This window comes from Lontra canadensis, unplaced genomic scaffold (assembly GCF_010015895.1).
Source record: "Lontra canadensis isolate GAN:19392208 unplaced genomic scaffold, GSC_riverotter_1.0 scaffold4, whole genome shotgun sequence".
NCBI lineage: Eukaryota > Metazoa > Chordata > Mammalia > Carnivora > Mustelidae > Lontra > Lontra canadensis.
The window spans coordinates 13,408,967-13,432,125 of record NW_022630998.1 but is presented as its reverse complement, the minus strand read 5'-3'; the positions used below and the strand labels follow the sequence as shown (position 1 = coordinate 13,432,125).

Here is a 23,159-nt window from a genome sequence, read left to right as displayed (position 1 = left end):
GAGAAGAATCGTGTAAGTCCTAAACTTTACTGTAGATTTTTGGGGGGGGGGGCTTTCATCAGGGATGGAAACAGGAAGGTGCTCTGACATTAGTCATGCCATAACATCCTATACACACAGAGGGATTATAAAAGCACATTGGTAAGCCTGCCTGCCTGCCTTCCATTTGATCTCTTTTGGGAACAGAACAGGCCATCATTTGTGAAAGTCATCTTCTTGCAAGATGGATAAATGCATTTTCTCTTCCTTGCCACAGGACAAATGGAAGCTAGTAATTTCTAGTCCCATAGCAGTGAATACGAAATCAAAAGAGACTAACTCGCTACGGTGACAGCTTCAAAAGGAATTCTTTTTTGAAAGCTTTTTTGTTGTTGTTGTTTGTTTATTTAGCACCAAGGCTTGTCTGTTAAGCCAGCTTTCAACAGCCTCCAGGAAAACCTCTGTGCAGGTTGTGTCTGCATCAGCAGTGCCCCTATTTCACTGATTTCTGCTAAACAGATACACATTTGCTGTGACTGCTCAAGGTGTTAGCGCTTTTTGAGTGGAGATTATTTTATATCAGTGTATCTGTAACTGGAGAGTCCTGATATTCTGAGATTAGGATTTCAAGGAACCATGAGTTCTCTAGGGGGCATTTGGTGACTTGAATTCTGTTTTGAATAAACTCCAATATAGAATTCCAGGTATGCATTTTCTGGTTAATTTGGAGGATCACCTTTTTACTGAATACTGTCAGGTGACTTTAAGACCTTCATTTATAGGGGCACCTAGGTGGCTCAGTGGGTTAAGCCTCTGCCTTCGGCTCAGGTCATGGTCTCAGGGTCCTGGGATTGAGCCCCAAATCGGTCTCTCTACTCAGCAGAAAGTCTGCTTCCTCCTCTCTCTCTGCCTACTTGTGATCTCTCTCTCTATTAAATAAATAAATAAAATCTTAAAAAAAAAAACCCTGCATTTATAGTACAGGTGGTACTAAAACAAAAACAAAAAGACAACAACAAAGGAGCTATATGTATTAGCTTCGTTAAAACCAAAGCGAACGCAAGACCCCGGTCTGCTGTTCCTTCTACTCTTTCCTATTTGCCTCTTGTGCTTGTTTCCAGCTCATTTGCTGCAGCATTTCAAATGTACAGAAAAAAACTTTTTTATATAACTATACAGTCCAACTGTGTAGAAATACCTTTTTTTTTTTTTAAACAACGTGGCCCAACTGACGAAACTGACAGCAATCTTTTCCAATGCGAAGGAAACAATGCTGTGTTGTATCTATTAAGAGACCGCACTCTCCTAAGGGATTTTCCAAGTGATTTTGACTACATGAAAATTCCCTAACTTTAGAAATGCATCCCCAAGTCATCGCCCATTCTTGGTCACCTTGGGAGCCATGACGTAATCTCAGCAAAATCTCATCTGTCCCCTTAATATCATTTAGAACAAAGAACCGTAAGGTGACGATCAAGCCAGCTTATAGGCAAAATAGTTATTACACTATCTATGTACATTATTGCAAAATTATTGGTACGTGTACTCTGATTTCCTTGATTCATTTTTGTTCTAGACAGTGAGAAAGTCAGGAAGGTGGGCCTTTAACTTATGTTCAGAACACTCTTTTTTTTTTTTAAAGATTTTATTTATTTATTTGTCAGAGAGAGAGAGAGAGCACAGGCAGACAGAGTGTCAGAGGGAGAAGCAGGCTCCCTGCAGAGCAAGGAGCCCGATGTGGGACTCGATCCCAAGACGCTGGGATCATGACCTGAGCCGAAGGCAGCCGCTTAACCAACTGAGCCACCCAGGCGTCCCTGTTCAGAACACTCTTAAAGGGTGGAGGGGTATGATACCATTGACTACTTGCTTACAAACTTCGTGAACTATGTTTTTATCATTAAACATGTTATTTCTTTGCTTTTCATAAGATTTGGCAATGGTTCCAGGCATGCTTTGTCAGTACTTCCATAAGGGAAGGATCCATTATCCAAAACTGTGGCTGGAATAGTAGATAACGTGCATGCTTTCTCCTTTACCTTCCTAAGAGAGTGCAGTGAATTGAAATCCACTCTACAACTGTCTTTCTGAAGGACTTTTCCAATTAGTGGGATGTAGCTTGTAACAATACATTGGTTCCCTTAGGATCGATGGTTAACCTGTTTTTTATTGAAGCAGGAAACCACCAGGACAAGCTGAGCTCATGAAGTGTAGAAGGCTCTCTCCAGAGGGAAGGATTAGGAGAGACCAACAGTCTTCCAAGGACCTACCATCTAATAGGTTATTATCATGCATTATTCCACATAGTTACTTTACTACTTAGCCCTGTATCCAAGCAGGAACGACAAGCTATTATTAGAAAAGCAAGCTAAATAGTTTGGAATGGATATCCTCCCATCCCATGCATTCACCTCCCATTAAGAGAATGAACTTCCTGCGTAAGTGGAGTCCTTAAGTACCACTTAACCATTCTTGCTTAATTCCTTTATCTTAGCTTGAGGATATTTCATAGATAAAATGCCTTGGAAGTGTTTCAGAAATGGAACTCTTTTTCTTTAAAGTGAGACATGTTTAGTAAATATTAGCATAGGAGAATCAGTTTTGATACCCAGGTGCATCCCAGTTAGCTGAATTATTTTAGCCAACGCTCTTAATCCCAGTAGCCTCTTTCCCCCAATCTATAACATGTAAGAATTGAACTCCCTCATCTTCCACATCCCTTTCAGTTCTGAAATTCTGAGTCTATATATTTGATAAAATACCTTGCTGTGGTTATACATCTCTGCCTCGGCAGAGGAGAGCAATTTCTCAAAAAACTCAAACTTGAGATCCTTGTGGAGTGGTCGTCCAGTTTTCATCTGGCTCAAGATTAGATTCTGATTGAATGCCATTGTAAAGCCTCTTCCAGTGTCTGGAAATACTTGTTTCTTCCATTATCAGTCTACTTCTAGAAGTCTTGCCACTCAACTACTGGTACTACATTATAGTCCTATGCTTCTAAGACATTATTAGACTTTCTGACTTTATAACTCTTTTTAAAAATAATTTTTTTAACTTTTCCACTTTAATGTCTTCACCATTACAAAAGCTCCTAGTACCTACATGTGACATTATAATGGAATATAGTGACATATAATGAAATTAGTCCCAATGTCACCTGATACCTACCTAGTGATGAAGTTTCATCTCCACATCTTGAAATCCATTGGGGTACAATTATGTGTTACTAAAAGAGAACAGCAATCATGAAAGATCTCTTTATCAGGGATGTCTGGGGTTCAGTCCTCAGTAAGCACAGAACATTAATAGCTAAGGGTCAAGAATTCACCAGTGTACTGTAAAGAAAGAATGAACCTATAGCCCAATCCAATGAAGAAGAGAATGATTTATTTTGGGATAAGAAAACTAAAATAAAATAAATGAAGCTAACTGGAAGGAACAGCTGTCAGGATTTTTGCATGAAGATAGTTGTTCAGGATAAGTGAGTAAAAGTAGAATAAACAACAATTTCAGTATCAGTATAAAAAGGCCTCACTCTCTGTTCTACAAACAAGGGATCCTGTTGAACTGACCTCTAGTCTAGACCTCAGAAAGAAGCATATTGTCTTGGGTCTGGTCAAAGAGAACTTTATTACTAAAAGTTGTGGAGGGACCTTAAAACAATGCATTATCAACTCTTTTATGATCCTGTGGTACCCAATCCAAAAATTTCATTTTAGCCAGACCTTGCTACTTACGTCTTACTAATATTTCTGTATTTCACTGGTGACTCTGTTCTGTATCTACCCAGTGCACACCCTTCTGAATCAGCATTTCTATACCCACTTTGAGAGTATCCCTGTTTTGTACGGTATCTTTAAAATACCATTTCTTGGGGCGCCTGGGTGGCTCAGTGGGTTAAAGCCTCTGCCTTCGGCTCAGGTCATGATCCCAGGGTTCTGGGATCGAGCCCCGCATCAGGCTCTCTGCTCAGCAGGGAGCCTGCTTCCTCCTCTCTCTCCCTCTCTCTCTGCCTGCCACTCTGCCTACTTGTGATCTCTGTCAAATAAATAAATAAAATCTTAAAAATAAATAAATAAAATACCATTTCTTTTCTTTCTTTCTTTTTTTTTTTTAAATTCACTTTGGTTCCTAATTTATTTTTTTACTTAGGACAAAATTATTTGCAATATAAAGTGTTTCTTTGTTTTTGTTGTTGTTGTTTTTTACTAGAGAAAACAGACTTTTTTTTTTTTTTTTTTTTTTGGTGTTCAGTGATTCATTAGTTAAGTTTAACACACAGTGCTCATCACAGCACATGCCCTCCTCAATACCCATCACCCTGTTACCCCCTCTACTCCCTCTCCTTCGCTCTGAATCCCTCAGATTGTTTCCTGGGGTCCATAGTCTCTTTCAATTCTAATTCCTTTTTTTCATCATCTCTTTACTCATTTAATATTCCCATGTTCCTTTCCTCTTTTCTTCTATCCCTCTGTTATTACATGAACAAATTCTGTGTTTCTTCAATTAAAGAAACATTTCAATTAAAGAAAATATTTTTTAAAAACTTAAGAAAAATTTTAAAAATTCTTCAATGAAAGAAACACTTCAATTAAAGAAAAATTTCCAGTTTCTTCAATTAAAGAGATTCCATACCTATGATTATGAAAATGTGTTTCTCAAAAGAAAATATTCATGTGTTGAAGATTCTTGGAATCTACCAATAAAAAGAATAATGATAATAATTACTAAGACGCATTGGATTTTTACTGGGCTCCATTTAGAGTGCTCCATTCTTTACATAGATTATCTCATTTATAGACTGCGGTTTCTTAGTGGTATCAATATTGATCGCAAGTACTAATCTACCAAGCGTTAAAATTGGTAACCTTCCAGATCCTACTCATTTTAAGCAAAGGCACTCAGTGAGCACGTAGCTGAAACTGATGATGATCTTATTAAGGCACTATGGTCAACTAACTGTGTGATTAAAATACACAGATTACTTTCAAACTTTCCACTCAGCAAATCTTACATTGGACATGTACAAATGTACAATATTTATGTGGAAATACAAATTGGAGAAAGAATCCACTTCCTATTCTACCTTTCTTTCAGACAAATTCAATCCTATAATTTCAGACCATTTTAGTTATTGACTCATTACCATTCCCATCTATTTTTAAGCTGTGTAATTCCATTTCTCTGGTCTTCTGCCCTATGTTAACCTTTCCATCTATTTCCTCTCTTCTCCTTTCTCCTGTTTACTTTCATTCTAGTCACAGAATCAGCCTTTCTGACCAACTTTTTCAGCTAGCTTATGATTTGATATTCTGAGTTCATTTTTTATACATTTCTTAACTATCTCAGTCCTGATTTCATTTTTTTTGTTTTATGTGACAAAATATTAGCAGAGGCATTGATGTGTATTTTTAATGATAATAAACCTTCTAAGTTGTCATTCATTTTTATGACGATGCGTGTTAGAGACAGATTTCATATAGAGCTGGGTGAATTGAAACGAATCAATTCTTACGAGGCTTTGTATCTTATGGCTAAAGCACTGTGTTACAGTAGAAGGGCAGACAAAGTCAGAGCACACTGAAAATCATCGGTAAAATATGCAAAACTAGCAGAAGTTTCTGAGTTCATGTGAAGTAAGATCAGAATAGAGGTTATGGAAATAATAATGCATCATTGTGATAAGGATCACACTGGGAGTTAGAAGGTCATAACCTTCATACCATACACTAGGTTAAAACAGGCTTCTCTCCAAAGTTGCCACATGCTATAAGAGTATCAGTGGATCCAGTAGCCCTCCAGGCCCCTGGACCACCTTGTTTGAGGGAGTTCAGGTTGCTCTCCCTGGGGCTTCTCAGGCACATGGGCTCTTCAGGTCAAACTGTGAAAAGTAGTACTAGAAGAGATCACAAACATTTACAGTAATAAAATTTGACTTTGAAATAATATATGTGGAACAATTGGCTCTAATAATGTCCAAAATGCATATATATGCTTTATAAGTATTGTCTTTACTTGGCAATAACTTCTAGAATTGTGTTCAGCTTAAAATATCATTGTTATAATGTGTATTTATCGATTACCAACAGAATTTCTTAAAGTCACACAGAATTATCCCGTGATTAAATGGTGATGATAATCTGAAGTGTTATCCATAATTTAAGGCATCGTATCTGCATGCTTACGCACATACCCACACACTCACACAGCACAATTTTTAGAAATGCCTCGCTTCATGCTGATTCAGTGGATCAAATTGACCAGATAAATTTGATGTAAATAAATTCCTTCAGCAGTGATGCAGAAATTCTATCTAGTGTGGTTTTTAAGTGATCTTGTAACTAATATCCATTCTACATATTTTTTTAATTTTTTGAGCTTTTTACAAAACAGACATCATTTTTACTTTGGATTCTGTATGCGTATTCACCAGCCCTCTACCCATATAAGATTAACATTACATAAGAAAAAAAAACCTATAGAATGTCTAAAATTCCTATAATGACTTCCCTAAAATCATTGTAATACATCAGTCAGAAGTTCAGTAAATTTTTTTCCAGAATGTGTTGATCATCTCATAAAAACTTAAAATGAGTTTTTAGTGGTTTAGCTATTATTGTGTGGTATTCTCGACTTTTTTATAGGATATAGCATGTAGTTGATAAATATGGGATCAAAGGAAAACCTGTACTATGTCTTTACAGTGGGGTGAGTGGTGATACTGACTCACTTTTTAAAACTGGAGTGAAGGGGCACCTGGGTGGCTCAATGAGTTAAAGCCTCTGCCTTCGGCTCAGGTCATGATCTCAGGGTCTTGGGATTGAGCCCCACATCGGGCTCTCAGCTTAGCAGGGAGCCTCCTTCCCCCTCTTTCTCTCTACCTGCCTCTCTGCCTACTTGTGATCTCTCTCTGTGTGTCAAATAAATAAACAAAATCTTTAAAAAATAAAAAGAAAAAAAACTCTAGAGTGAAGCAAATATACAATATTTACATAGCAAGGGCTGTTATTTAATTTGGAGAAAACTTTGCTAAGTGTGGTTATTAAAAAAAGTCTTCAAATTAGATTTTGACATATTTACTAACATACGTAAGTTTCTGACCTATTTTTGAGATTTAATCTGAGTAGAAAGCCACTCAATTGAGACCATTGTAGTCAGGAACATTATCTGATAGGAGGATGCACTGTCACGGGAGATAGCTGGCATGTTACTATTAGTAACATTCCTGCTACTCTAAATTTGGTGATATTTCATCTTTTATGATACATTTCTTTAGTAGTTTATGAAACATGTTAATTCATTTATTAATTGTTCCCATTTAATTTTTTTAAAGTCATGGTTAAGAATATTAGCCAAAATGAATTTCAAAATGAGATTCACTTGGTTCTTCCAATGCAAAGATGTAATGTAAAACCAAGAGGCAGTTCTTATTGCACACTGGCCCTTTTGCATGGACAGACGTTGTATGGGGGAAAAAACTTTCTCCTTGTTTATTGTGAATTAAAATAAAGGATTACAAAGCTTAACATCCAGTAAATTAGTAATCTGTAAGTGCCAGGTACTGTGCTAGGTAAACACCTTATATAATCCTGTCACTTTGTTTAAAATCTTCCAATGGGGACGCCTGGGTGGCTCAGTGGGTTAAAGCCTCTGCCTTCAGCTCTGGTCATTATCTCAGGGTCCTGGGATCGAGCCCCACATTGGGCTCTCTGCTCAGCAGGAAGCCTGCTTTGCCCTCTGCCTGCCACCCACCCCTTTCTTGTGCTCTCTCTCTCTCTCTCTCTGAAAAATAAATAAATAAAATCCTTAAAAAAATTTTTTAATAAATTAAAAAATACTCAATTATCCTTTCTATATTTAAAAGCATGGTCAAAATTTAAGATAAATTTGTATTGGTTTTGTTATTATTTTCTCCTCATCTCTTTAAAACCCACTCAAGACTTTATTTCATTTTATTAAAGATTTATTTATTTGAAATAGAGAGAGTGCACCCATAAGTGGGAGAGGCAAAAGGAGAGAGAAATCTCAAGCAGACTTCACATCCATGCTGACTGCCCAGCACTGAATGTGGAGTCAGAGGTAGGGCTCGATCTCACAACTCTGAGATCACGATTCCGAGATGACAACCCTGAGATCACAAACTGAGCCAAAACCAAGTGTCAGACACTTAACCAACTGTGTCACGCAGGTGTCCCAACTCACTTGAAATTACTATGAAAATAGCACCACACTGGAATTTGATTTAGGAGATTGGATAAAGATCCCTTCGTAAAATGACAAAAAACAACCTGATTGGGATGCCTGGGTGGCTGAGTGGGTTAAAGCCTCTGCCTTCGGCTCAGGTCGTGATCGCGGGGTCCTGGGATCGAACCTCACGTCGGGCTCTCTGCTTGGTGGGGAGCCTTCTTCCTTCTCTCTCTCTCTGCCTCTCTGCCTACTTGTGATCTCTGTCAAACAAATAAAATATTTTTTTAAAAACCTGATGAAATATAAAATGTTTATCATTCCACTTATTTCTGTACTATCACTGTTAAAACCAAGCTTAATACTAAATTGAGAAATTTCCTTTGTGTTTTATTTTCAAAGCACTAAATGTGATTTGTTATACTTTCTAAATTTTATGTCTGGTAAATCAAAATCTATATCTTGTTACTTAGTTTATCTGTTATTTTATATTACTGTATAAAGCTACCTTTGTTTTTCTCATAAGAATTACAGCTGAAAGAAAGAAATTTCCTTAAAACTATTCATCTGCTGCTATTTATTCACATAGTTCACTTTTCAATTTCAAGGATACATATGTTCATCATGCACACACACACTAGTTATTTATAATAAAATAAACTCTCAAAATTGAGATATGATGTTTTATAAATACTTAGAATATAAGTGTGAAGTACAAAGAATTTCGCATACACAGAAATAGAAGGAATGAGTAAGTATGAGTTGCTATTCATGGTCTCTGTGGTGAAGGGTCAGTAAGTTGAACAAGATAAAAATTTGGATGGGTAATTTAAATTTTTACCTTCTTTCTACTTGGGGAAGGCAAAGGAATAAGGGAGAGGATTTGTAAGAGGTCTCTGAAGCGTCCTTGGCAAAAATGGGAAGGCTTTCCACTGAAGTTGGGGTGAACGTTGCCATCAGGTTTCTATTGAGAAGGTAAGAATGGGCAAGGCCTAGAAACCAAACAAGGTGATCCCTGTACATACATCAAAGACATTACAGATGCTAGACATGGTCCTATCTAGAAAGGTCAAATTATGGACTGTTCCATTTTTGAAAAGTAGAGAAGCTAGTTGTTCAGAGCCAGCATGGAACAAACCATTCATTTAATCAGTTTTCCTGGATGTTTCAACAGTGTAGGTCATTCATAGAGTAGCAACAACTTTCTTCTGTGAGCTATGACTAGTATCTAATACAGCTACGGGAAAGCAGGTAACTCGTCAGTTTGAGGAGTCAAGAAAAAAACCACAGGCTGCTCAAAATGATAGCTTTGTTGTTCTGATGCATTGGAGATTAAATATATTCGTGAATAAGAAAATACTCTGTAGGGGCGCCTGGGTGGCTCAGTGGGTTAAAGTGTCTGCCTTCAGCTCAGGTCATGATCCCAGGGTCCTGGGATCAAGCCCCACATCGGGCTCTCACCTCAGCAGGGAGCCTGCTTCCTCTTCTCTCTCTCTCTGCCTGCCTCTCTGCCTACTTGTGATCTCTGTCTGCCAAATAAATAAATAAAATCTTTAAAAAAAAAAAAAAAGAAAAAAAAAAAGAAAATACTCTGTAGAATATAAAGCACCATACAAACAAACATAGTTTGTGTTAGGATTGAGTTATAATGATTTAAAATTTAGTAGTTTGAAATCTGCTTCTCGCATTTTCATATTTAAGGTGTATATTTTGTCTGCATGTGTTTTCAGATAATCACAAAGACTGTTCCGGTGTGTCCTTACACCTCACACGCCTGCCGTGAGTACTTCTAGTTACCCTACATAAGTGACAGCTTTAAGATCTTTGAGAACCTAAAAGTGGGAAATCCACTGTACTCATTGTCTATTGTTATATAAAAAATTACCCTAAACTTAGTGGCTTAAAACAACAAATATTCTGGGCACAAGCTTAGCCGGGGACAGTGGCTGGTCTCACACAAAGGCTGCCATCAAGGGCTCAGCCAAGGTCTCAGAAACACCTGGGGGCTCCGCTGGGGTGGGAGCCACTTCCAAGATCACTCACACAGCTATGGACAGGATTCAGTTCCTTGTTGGCTGTTGTCTGGAGGACTCCTTCATTTCCTGCCTTGTGGACTCTAAACAGGGCAGCTTACAATATGGTGGTGATTGGCTTCCATCACAGCCAGCAAGAGAAAGCAAGGGAGGGCATGCAAGATGGAAACCACAGCCTTGTAGCCTGATGTCAGAAGTTAGTGAATAATATAGAAATCTGATGGATGAAGAAAAGGGTTGCCACAAACTTCATACTCTGACTCCTGTGGGGGGAAAAAAAAAGTGAAATTACTTTGTCTTATTCTTTGTTAAGAATAACCAACCCCTAGGTCCAGTTACTATGCCCAGCCCACGCCCAAGGGAAGAAGATAGACAAGGGCATGAATGTCAGAGCTAGGAATTACTGAGAGCTGTATCAGCCAGAATTCTCCAGAGAAACTGAACCAATAGAACGTACACACACACGCACGCACACACAAAGGGAAAGAAAGAGAGAGATTTACTTCAAGGAATTGGCTTACACAGTTGTGGGGTCTGGCAAGTCTGCAGTCTGCAAGGCAGGCTGGAAATTCTGGCAGGAGTCAGTGTGGAGTTTTGAGTCCAACGCAGTCTGGAGGCAGAATTCCTCCCTCTTCCTGGGACCTCAGACTTTTGTCTTAAGAGACCCACCCACACTGTGAATGGTAATCTGCTTTAGTCCAAGTCAATAATTTAAATATTGGTCACAACTAAAAAATACCTCCCAATGTTTGACCAGACTACTGGGGTCTATGCCCTAGATAGTGGACAGAGACACTTAACCATCACAGGAGCCATTAGAGACCGACCGCCTTCCACATTATTTATGGCAATAAATGTTTTTAGCTATTTGTCCAAAAAAATAAGTTATTTAAAGAAAAAAATATATATTCTACCTCTTTTTCTGTATTGTTTTCATTTTCAAATGAATCATATTTTATAGATCAGTGTATTAAAGTATATCTTATTTTTCTAAGGCCATAGTTTTGATGTTTCAAATAGTTGATATAAATGTTACTATTTCCTGCAGACAGCCTCTAATTGCTGGCATGTACCTTATGATGTCTGTTGACACTGTTATTCCACCGGGAGAGAAAGGTAATTATCTTTTAGTATTTACCATTATCTTTACTTAACTATATGAATGGATTTACAGTATTTTTTAATAAAATTTTGAAATGTTCTATATCCCTGAAAACTAAACCAGTTCTTTATTATCCTTAGATTCTAAGTAGATTTCTCTACTATTCCAAGCCAGTAGTTTATTATCATCCATTCTTTTATGAGATGCTAAGAACTGAGGCCCATAGGTAGGTAATAGGTTATGTAAATACAAAAATAAATCTTGAGTATTTTACAAATCAGTCATCCATCCTTTAGATGCCAAAGATGAATCTCATCATGTACTATGACATTAACTACTGTAGAGAATATCAGTTTCAAAGTCAAAAGGCTAGCAAATCCAAGACCAGCTCAGTCTTTGAACTTAGATGCTGGGCTTAATTTCCTATTTGTAAAATGGAGATGATAATAACTGATTCTTCTAAACTTACAAAAAGCTATTAGAGTAAGTGTAATATTATTTAGCGATGTATCTAATCATCTGATGAAAATGCCATGTTAAATATTACTCCTTTGTTTTTACTGGGATTCTTGTAAAGTTATTGACAAGTATGGTCTCGTTGTTATTATCAAAGACACATTTATTGAATAACTACAGTGTTTTAGACTGAAAGAGAAGTAAATGAAGTGGTTCCTTCTCAACAGGTATTGTCAATGTAGTTATCTTAGGTGTTTGCAGCCAGTTGTTAAGTTTTTTCAACTGCATAAATTGTCATGATAAAAGTAACAAATGAAGGGGCACCTGCGTGGCTCAGTGGGTTAAAGCCTCTGCCTTCGCTCAGGTCATGATCTCAGGGTCCTGGGATCGGGCCCCGCAGTGCGGGGCTCTCTGCTCTGTGCAGAGTCCGCTTTCCCCTCTCTTTCTGCCTGCCTCTCTGTCAAATAAATAAATAAAATTTAAAAAAAAAAAAAAAAGAAAAGAAAAAAGTAGCAAATGAAGCCTATGTTTTCGCTGACAGGGTATCTTATTTTGACGCTAGGCATTTTGTTTATGAAAGAAATTAAATGTGAGGGCCAGAGGTTATTAACTCATCTTAGTAAACTGGCTGGCACATAATAGGGCTTAACACCTGCTGAATACCTCAGTGCATGTTTGCTTTATAGGAACCCCCACCCCCGCCTAGCTACTTGTGAATAACCTATACATATTTTTAGACGAAAATAAAGTTATTTTCCAGTTGGATAGTGACCCTTTTTTCTGTGTTTTCATTTCAAACAGTGGTGAATTCTGACATTTCGTGCCATTACAAAAAGTATCCAATGCATGTCTTTGCCTACAGAGTTCACACTCACCATTTAGGTAAGAACTTTAAACTACAGGTTAAATTATAAATATTCGCCTTTCTGCTTGCTAACGCTATAAATGTAAAATGTAAATTGTATTTGACTTTAAATCTGTTTCAATGAAAGATTTTTGCATACTACCTTGAAATTGTGTGTTTTTTCATCATATTGTTTTCATTAAAATACCTAGCATTTTGGGTTCTGACAATATTCAGATTTTATTTTGAAAAAGGAAAGCAAATGATGCCTTTTATTTTTCTAATACCTCATGACATTACATGATTATAATTCATGTTCATTACAGGTAAGGTAGTCAGTGGATACAGAGTAAGAAATGGACAGTGGGCACTGATTGGACGCCAGAGTCCCCAGCTGCCACAGGTGTGTAGAAACTGGTTTAATTTTTTTAAAAATATATAATGTATTATTTGTTTCAGGGTTACAGGTCTGTGAATCATCTGTCTTACACAATTCACAGCACTCACCATAGCACATACCCTCCTCAATATCCATAACCCAGCCACCCTATACCTCCCACCCCTCTCCCCTCCAGCAATTAAACTGATTTAATTTTGAGAAAAAAAAATTAGTAATCAACAGATAGTAGTCTTAGAAACCCTCATAGAATCCTTGTGAATTTCTCTAGAATCCTAATATCTCTAAACCTACATTTATTATTTATCCAAACTGCATATAACCTCCTTTTTTATAACTTACAGCTTGATGGTTTCTCTTAACATTTGTAAACATGCTGGTGAATTATGTGTCTGTATGTTCGTGTCTTCATCGTCTCTACCCAGGGTGTGCCAGGCCTCATGTTATCAAGCACATAGTTCTGGGTTTTATTGGCAATTTTAATGAATCATTATGTTTATCTTCTTGGTAGGCTTTCTACCCTGTGGAGCACCCAGTAGATGTGAGTTTTGGTGACATATTGGCAGCAAGATGTGTGTTCACTGGTGAAGGAAGGACAGAATCCACGCACATTGGGTATGGTTTTGTAAATTCTAGTATTTTAAAATATTTTATTGGGGCAAGGCATGATTATAAGTGATAGGTATGTTTGTGAATGAATTGCACAATTTTTTATTATCATGAACAATTATAGCAAACTGTATATCGTAGTTTCTCATTTTCTAGCTGAGTGATTAGGATAAACTCCAGAACATGTGCTTATTTTTTTATGTTTCCTTTCCTCCTGTTTATTCAGAACCCTGAATATCACACCTCTATATATTATAGATGCCACAAGAGTATATATTACTTCCTTAGGCTCATTTAATAAAGAAAAATATAATTGATTATGAAATTTTTTTCTCAAGTGTCTTTTTGTCCTATGTTCAAATTTAGGCAAATATATAGCTTCTCCATTTGGTGCTGTCCATTAATTACTCAGAACAGTGATTTTTTCCCTGTCTCTTAAAACTTCTGTATATTCATTTTTTTTCCAGTTGTTTAGGCTACCAAATAGGAACAATAATTTTCAGCTCTTTTCCAAAAGAGAACCTTAAATAATTTCTGAACTATTGAGCCTCTTTGAAATACATGTATTTTATAACCCTAAGTAAAATTTTCAAAGCACTGTGAACACTTTCAAAAAAAGTTTGCCTGAATTAAAAATGAAAGATAAAGTGGTTTTTTTTTGTTCTTCTTTTTTTTTTTTGTCTAAAAAGAACCAAGAGCCTTCTTTCCATGTTAAATCAGGTTATAAAATATTTACTGATGCCACCTGGAAGCTGGAGTTTTAAGCCATTTATCTTTGATCAAAGAGAAGTTACAGAAAGTAGGCATCTGAAAATAGGCATTAAATGTACTAAGGTTGAGTCTTATGATGACAACACTAGCTCTTGGTTGTCAGGGGAAACAGAAAAGATGCTGAAGCCGGTAAAAGTAAAAAGGCATTTGAGACAGTAGAATAGGATTTTATGTCACTCTAAAAGGTTGCTATATTAATAAACATCAATGTTAAGGCTAAAGATAGGACAGTAAGAAAAAAATTAACAAGTTCTATTAAACAAGAAACCTCCAAGAGTTTTGCTTTTGAATAAATTTTGTAAGTTTGGGAGAGACAAAGAAAACAATAAAATTATGGTGTTGCATGCTAACTGTAAGAAAAAGTTTGACAAAGTAGACAAGATTAGATTTAAAGGAGTGAGACATTCACTTCTTAGTGGTTATTATTATTATTATTATTATTTTAAAGATTTTAAAGTGAGCTCTGCACCAAATATGGGTCTCAAACCCATAACCCCAAGATCAAGAGTTGCATGCTCCGCTGACTGAGGGGGCCACCCATGTGCCCCCTTACCAGCCTTGAAATATATGAGTCATAGAGTGTTGATGAGCTGTTTTCCGTTTTATGTTAGTGTAGATCCTCTACAATTTTACTTAAGTGCCATTGGTAATTTTAATAGCCTTTGAAATAGGTAGACTAAATAGGAAAAATATCCCTTTCAACACAATCTACATATTAGTGTACAAGTTCAAGTGCAGAATAAGTAGAATTTTTGGTTTAAATAATCTGGGAGGTCTTGTAACTTTGGCCGGATTGTATCCTTTGAGTGTCCTCCATGAGACGGTATCAAACATAGAAATGAGTGACTTGTTACAATGCCAGAATGAAAGGCCAAAGTAATCTGAAGAAGCCTGTTTCATCAGGAATTCAGACTGATTCAGTCTTCTAACAAATGTGCATCTTGTTTTAAAATAATACCTTAAAATGACTGTACCAGTCTCTCTTTTTGTAAATCTCATGTGGGCTAAAGGGAATGCCATTTTGAAATACAAATGAAATAGAAAGAAATTATAGGAAGTTAAGTTATTGGATCAGTCCATATTCTGAATATTTAATTTATATTAGGGCAGCAATTTTTTCCCCCTGTAGAATGATAAACTAATAAGACAGGTTTGAATAAAATTTAAATATGAATACAAATTCTCATATTAATGCATAATATTCCTGTATCACTTAATACACATTTTAGTTTTAGAAAAGTAATAGTATCAATGCATATTTTTTTTTTTTTAAGATTTTTTTTATTTATTTATCTGACAGAGAGAGATCACAAGCAGGCAGAGGCAGACAGAGAGAGAGGAGGAAGCAGGCTCCCTGCTGAGCAGGGAGCCCGATGCGGGGCTCGATCCCAGGATCTTGAGATCATGACCCGAGCCAAAGGCAGCGGCTTAACCCACTGAGCCACCCAGGCGCCCCTCAATGCATATGTTTTATAAAATACAGGATACCACTTCCACAGGGAGCTATAGAATTAAGGTGGAGAATGTAACCAGTTTAAAAAAAAAAACTAGTGTTTTATGAGTCTGTTAAATGATACTCTGCAAACCTCCTCTCCCTTTCTCCCTTCCTGCCTAACCCCCAACATGAACATACATGAACGTGTACCCCCCCCCAGCCCCAGGCACAGGTTAGAACCGTGGGCATAAAGACACCTCAGATACACGCAATTTACCACAGGTCGTATGGGCCAGCAGATAGCCCTCCATGCCTTGGAAGAACTGCAAGCATCTGGATTTTAATTTTCTTAATTCTTCAGCTACCTGGAAACTAGGTTTTACAGGAAAATTCTGTCGGTGGCCTACCAAGAAGATGTTCAGCCAAGCAATTTTTCACCCAATCCGAGCTTAACTCTATATTGAGCTAAAAATCTTAGGACTGGAGAAAATTTTGCTTACGTGGAACAATCATACTTAACTAGTAAAAAGTCCTTTTAAACATAAGGACTGATTTTTTTCCCAGCAGGGACGCATCACAAAACACAACCATTAAAAATTAGGTGGATTTAAGACAAGATATATTAAGAAATTTACCAAATGGTAGTAATTTTTATCTGGATATATTAAATTTCTTTTTAAATTGTAAATATGAATACTATGTCTTAGACAAATTTGCACCAATGTATGTACTAACAACATAGTACCCATTAATCAATGGTGAGGCTGTATTTTGTGTCTGTCTGCATTACATATTTTATATTCCATATGACACTTCTCTGAATTCATTTCAAATGTTCAGTCAAGTTTAAACAAACAACCAAAAAAAGAATTTTATTAAGGCAGCCAATTAAGCTAATTAAGTCAGCTAATTTGCTAATATTTTAAATTAACTCTTGAGAGTTGGTAGATAATATTTACATATTTGGTCAATTTTATTGGTCATATTTTTCCTTTGGAGCCAGTTATATCATATACATATGAGAATGTCTAATGAATATTCATAGATACTAAACACAGCACTTTAGTCAACATTTTAAAGTATATTATATGTAAAGATAAAATTACATGGACAGAAACTCCTTAATGTGTAAGTTTAAAAGCACCATGAAAGCTCTGAAGAAACGATTCAGAGTTTTGAAAAATAACTTCTTTAAAGTGTCCTATTTCTTTCCAAAATCAGTATTTCCCATCATTGTTTTTTGTTTTGCTTTGTTTTTTTAAGCCCAGCATCTGTTGAGTGTAAGGTACCTAGGGATGAGGGAATCATCAAAGTGGAGGGAGTATCACAGTCTGATACACAGTCACCAGGGACAATAAGATTTGGGTTTTTTTAAAAGGTTCATTTCAGAATATTTAGTACTTTCTTAAATCTCTATTACGTATCTTTATAATATGAAATAATATATTTTATTAAAACCCTCCTAAAACATAGATGATAAATAGGTAGATAGATAGACAGATAGATATAAATATTTTCTGGAATGCCCTAGACATTGACCTGACTCAGCAGTGTGATATATTAGGAGCTAACAGGCTATACCATAACAAGTTGTAAACATTTACTAAGATATATTATTCATTCTTCCTTCCCTCAACAAATATTTATTGAGGGCTTAACTATTTTCAAGCTCATCACAGCTTGTCAGATTTAGAGTGAGCTGATATGAAAAAGTAGTTATCACATAAGCACTTTATTTTGCATGAAGATAAAAGAAATGCACCACTGTAATTTTGGAATATAAGTGATGCTAGCAGGCATCATTTAGAGAATCACATTGGTGTCAGGAAATGCTGAAAGGGCCATTCAGCAGAGCCAGGGCAAATGTGTGAACACAGCCTCCCTCCATACTTTCTCATATTAATAATCATTAGATTGACAGAGTTGAATTGCGTGTGTTGTCCTCTATAGAAAACAAGGGTAGATGTGTCAACACTCTCCCTTAGGAATACAGAAAGCAGTTTGATTTAAAGTCAGAGTTTCTTTCTTTTTTTTTTTTTTGTTTTGTTTTGTTTTCTTTCGAATGAAGGAAAGATGGATGAGGAATAAAATAGGCAAACTGGTTTGCTGATACTAAGATTTGAGTCCTGACGTATTTAAGATGTGATTGTTTCTCTGTCAGGTAGGAGAAACTTAGCCACCTTAACTACGAGTTCGATGATAAGTAGAAAGGCATAAAGTCTGATCTTTTCTTTTCCTTCAGGTCTTTAATGAATTTTTCTTTGTGATAGCGAAGATTCTAAAGTGATTTGATCAGTTCAATTTTGTATCAGAGAATCAGTACCTTAAATAAATATTGGTGAGCTGATTATGCTGTCTCATAAAGTCATGTGTTTAGAGATGAACATGGGCATGAGGTAAAACAGGTAAAATGTGCAAGGATCTGTCCATGGATTAGTTGCAAGTTTCATTTGTTACTATATAAATTTACTGAATTTTTTTTTTACTTTCATTGGTTGGAAAAGTTTGCATGATTATTTTGCTTTTCCTCTCTACACGATGATTCAAGGTCTTCTAAGCTAGAGCCACATCTTAAATTCCTTTTCCCTCATCTCTGTCTCTTGATCTACACATTTTTCTGCATTTTGAATGGGGAAAGAGTAGACAATATGGTGAAAGGTTCTGGCTTATTTCTCTGGCACCAGCCATTTCTTTTATAACACACAGCTTTCTGGCCAACTCCAGTGATGTTAAAATGAAATTCTTAGGGAGGGTGTTTTGACACGTGAAGATGTGTGTAGTGAACAGGTGTTCGTTTGGGGCTGCACCTCACGGCTTTCATTTCACAGGAGAGGCAATTACACTGACAGGTATCAGATTCAGAGAGTGAGAAGCCAAATGACTTTTAAAGCATGATCAGAGCTTCCTATGGCGGGGATTCATTGCTGTGGTCTCTCGGGGGCTCTCCATTTTCCAAGCTTACAGAAACCACATCCCTGTTTGGAAAATATTTTTTGTTCCTTCCCTTGCTCACGTCATTACTGTTGCTATGGCGAGGAAGTGAGTGCCACATGACATTGCCGGAAAAATCAACACTGACGTATTTTTGTACAGCAGATAAGCCACTTCGCAGCTCGTTTTTTATTCCAAAAAGGAAACATTCATTTGCGCAATCTACCTTGGAAATGAAAGTCTTGCGGAGGTGTATCAAGATAACTCCCTCCTGTATTATGCTTAGCAAAATAAGTCAATCAGAGAAAGACAGTTATCATATATTCTCCCTGATATGAGGAAGTTGAGAGGCAACGTGGGGGGTTTGGGGGTAGGAAAGGAATAAATGAAACAAGATGGGATCGGGAGGGAGACAAACCATAAGAGACTCTTTATCTCACAAAACAAACTGAGGGTTCCCCGGGGGAGGTGGGTTGAGGAGGAGGGAGAGGGTGGTTGGGTTATGGGCATTGGGGAGGGTATGTGCTATGGTGAGTGCTGTGAAGTGTGTAAACCTGGCAATTCACAGACCTGCACCCCTGGGCTAATAATACATTATATGTTAATTTTTTTAAGATTTTTTATTTATTTATTTGACAGACAGATCACAAGTAGGCAGAGAGGCAGGCAGAGAGAGAGAGAGGAGGAAGCAGGTTCCCCACTGAGCAGAGAGCCCGACGCAGGGCTCAATCCCAGAACCCTGGGATCATGACCTGAGCCAAAGGCAGAGGCTTAAACCCACTGAGCCACCCAGGTGCCCACATTATATGTTAATTTAAAAAAAAGATAATTCCCTCCTAATGATGGTGAAGAAGATGAAATACATGATAGCCCACGTGAACTGAGGAAGAACAAAAAGATGTGTTAAGCTATTAGGCATTACCTTGTATTGTTTGGAGCTTGTATCTTAGAAATGTTCCTCCCACTGTTTTAAAAATCTGTTTTTAACAATTGAGTCTTTCAGCAGCACGGCACTACCCCATTGAGGTCTGAGCCTTTAGAAGAGGTTAGGACTGATGTCCCTTTGTACCGTTCCTTTGTATCTCTCTTTACTGCCCTGCTTGCCAAGGTGCCACGTAGGATATCAGGGGCCCATTTAGGATGTCCTTAGTATCAATATGGGATTCTCAGTTCATCTGACCCTGCGGCTGGAGACAATTACCAAAAACAAGATCCTAGACTCTCAGGGTTAAATGGAAAAAGCCATTTTTAAAGACTTGTAAATAATATATGATATTTCCGTTAAAGTGTTCTGAGTTTTACCATTATTAAGTAAATAATTAAGATTTTTCCATGAGGCAAGTACTTTGCCCAATCTGCGAGTTTTAGCAAATGGAAGAAGGACTAAAGGATGAAAGGATTTAGAAGAGGAAGGAAAGTATGTTGCTGCTATTTAAATGCCATTTCCATCTGCGGTATTGGGTGATATCTATGGAGTGACTGCAAATGGATGCTCCATTAGGAAGTGGAAATGTGCCTTTGACAACGTGCTTTAGATGCTGAAAACTGTGATGGGTTTTAATGAAAGCTATAAAATAAAGGCACAATATTTTCACCTCTGAACCTATTGCTGGCAGATTTACTGGTTGTATTTTTCTTGCATTAAGAATCTGTTTCATGTGAGTAGCTGATTTGTTATGTCTTTTTTTTTTTTTTTTTTTTTTTTTTTTGCTTGCAGTGGCACATCTAGCGATGAAATGTGCAACCTATACATTATGTATTACATGGAAGCCAAGCACGCCGTTTCTTTCATGACCTGTACACAGAATGTGGCTCCGGAACTGTTCAGATCCATACCACCAGAGGCCAATATTCCAATTCCGGTGAAGTCTGACATGGTTATGATGCATGGACATCACAAAGGTAAAGCTGCTACTCGTTTAAAGTACAATAGGATTTTGGAGTTTATATTTTCTTGTGTGTCTCACTTGACTGTATAATTAATGCTGGAAAGCATCCACCTTCCATCAATCACATGTACACATAATCCAATTCCCACTTTTCCCTCCTTTGTAACCTACCTATCTTCCTGACGTGCCCCCATCAAAACAGTGAAAGTGAGGAATCTAGTAGTGGAACAGACTAGTTTGGGGACCAATTCAATAAATGTAGCTCTCTTTCTTCGTGTAATTCATGTTTTCTCACTTCCCCATTCGATTATTCCATAGTCAGTAATGACTTATACAATTTATGAATTTATACACCAGTTCTAAAGAGTGAATTCAGTTTGCCAATGAAAATGGTTATCGTCTCCAACCCTACCCTGAATTATCTATTTTAATGGGCCTCCTCAAGCAAGAAGAGTTCTTGATTTATGAGGCATTACTAATCTTGGCCTTTTTGGTCTCATTCTCAGAATTGTTGATGAACTTACTCTTCATCTGAAAAGTGTTCCTACTGATTGTCATTTCATTAGTTTAAAATTGCAAAACCCACACCCTGTTTTATTGGATGAAGTATGCTGAGACTTTCCTGAGTTTTACGGATCTAATCGTAAAATGCCAGAGCGGCTTCTTATGTCTTTCTGTTGGAAATTTTAGCAAACAAGTTTAAATAGCACTTAGATCACTTATTAAGATCTTAATATGCTTATAGAATTTACCTTAAAATGTTCTTAAAGTATCCTTAAAATGTCACTAAATTCAATTTTTAAAAATACAAGCAGTTTTTTTAATGCATTTTTAAAATTGTCTCATGTATATGTTACTGAAAGGGTAATTGATCTTGTTATTAAGTCAGAAGTCTGGTAGATGGTGGTTACACTGGAAGTTTTTTGTGTGTGTGATTAAGAACATTTCTAGCATATAAATTCTTCATACTGTTTTTTGTTTATTTTTTTAATTTTTTATAAACATATATTTTTATCCCCAAGGGACAGATCTGTGAATCGCCAGGTTTACACACTTGACAGCACTCACCATAGCACATACCCTCCCCAATGTCCATAACCTCACCACCCTCTCCCTACATACTGTTTTTTTTTATTAAACATTAAGATCCTGGAAATATTTTTATGTTGATAGTATATTTCCAGTAAACTATTTAACATATGTGATATATCCCACAGATTTATGCTCAGCTTTTTTAATCCTTTACAGAAACAGAGAACAAAGATAAGACTTCTTTACTACAGCAGCCAAAAGGAGAAGAAGAAGTATTAGAACAGGGTATGTATGCATAGTTTTATAACTAGGCCTAAAAAAGTATTCGTGTTCTAATTAGGCAACCAACTTTTAATGTTACTGAGATATTTTAGATCTCTTTATCAGCCTCCATCCCTATGTACTGTTGTTTTTATAGAATACATAATTCATGAGAAAATCGTCACTTGTAGCTTTGAAAGTAAATTTCCTCGATGTATTTTAAACTCATTAGATTTTTCCACCTTTGTTTTAGTTTTTTTAATATGGTAAGTTTTATATGTAGTGCAAGTATAATCACTAGAAACAACTGTTGGGCTACTTTTGAAATCTAAAGGATTTGACCATTTAAAATCTTGTGTACTTTGGGCGATGTGTTTATTGACTCTATTTGAAAGAAATTAAGACTTAACCTTCATCTTGCCTCTCTAAGGCATTCTTCTCTGCCGTCAGTAAAATAGGAGGGATTATCAATGTAGGCATTTGTAGTTTTGAGTTAAGTTGCTATCTGATGAGTTCAGAAAGCATCATTCTTCCTCTGATCTGTTTCTTTGAAGAAATAACATATACTGCATGTGTTGACACTGAAAGTTATTCTTCTCTATCTTGTTTTCTTACTAGTTGTTTCAAAGATGATACTTTGTGCTAGGCATTGGAGTATATTATCAAGTTATTTTGGACTAGATACGATATATTTTAAAGCATTTAGTTTCATGTTCCTCCAAGCACGTGTCTTATGACAACATGAAGTGTACAGGAAATAAGATTTTTCATTTGGCAAAATGGAGAGAAATTTCTCACTCTTTGGATTTTGTAAACCACTATAGGAATTCTTCAAAATATATTCTTTTAGGTCTAGGCCAAAGACAATATTCTTGCATTAAGAATATTTACAAAGTTGAAGAATCCAGACTTTTTAAAGGAAGACATACACTCTGAAAGGGGATTAGGAGAAACTATAATATAAAAGTTTTAAATTATATAAAGTCTGTTCCATAACATTTAATTATAACAAAGTGGCTTCTGGAAAAAGAATACAGTTTTAGCTCAAAGTTGTTTCTACTTTCTTATTGAGTCAAAAAAAGGGAGATGATTTTCTACTAAATAGTTTATATACTAAATGGCTCATATTAAAGTATTGAGTATGATTTAAAATAGTTAAATTTATCAATCTGTGTATATAACTGTAAGGAAGTCAGTAATTATAAATAACATATGGTAGTATTAACACTCTTTGTT

General features: G+C 36.4%; 1 protein-coding gene across 19 annotated transcripts in view; it reads left to right on the top strand.

Annotated features, from left to right (window-relative positions):
- The window catches only part of PAM (peptidylglycine alpha-amidating monooxygenase), a 278,000-nt gene that overhangs the window by 199,186 nt on the left and 55,655 nt on the right, over window positions 1-23,159 (top strand). For all 19 annotated transcript variants that reach the window (XM_032845671.1, XM_032845663.1, XM_032845654.1 and 16 more), the window contains exons 8-14: window positions 9,894-9,942; window positions 11,245-11,312; window positions 12,556-12,636; window positions 12,925-13,001; window positions 13,507-13,610; window positions 20,459-20,643; window positions 21,879-21,947. In XM_032845671.1, the coding sequence (XP_032701562.1) occupies window positions 9,894-9,942; window positions 11,245-11,312; window positions 12,556-12,636; window positions 12,925-13,001; window positions 13,507-13,610; window positions 20,459-20,643; window positions 21,879-21,947 (633 nt within the window). The remainder of the gene's footprint in view (window positions 1-9,893; window positions 9,943-11,244; window positions 11,313-12,555; window positions 12,637-12,924; window positions 13,002-13,506; window positions 13,611-20,458; window positions 20,644-21,878; window positions 21,948-23,159) is intronic.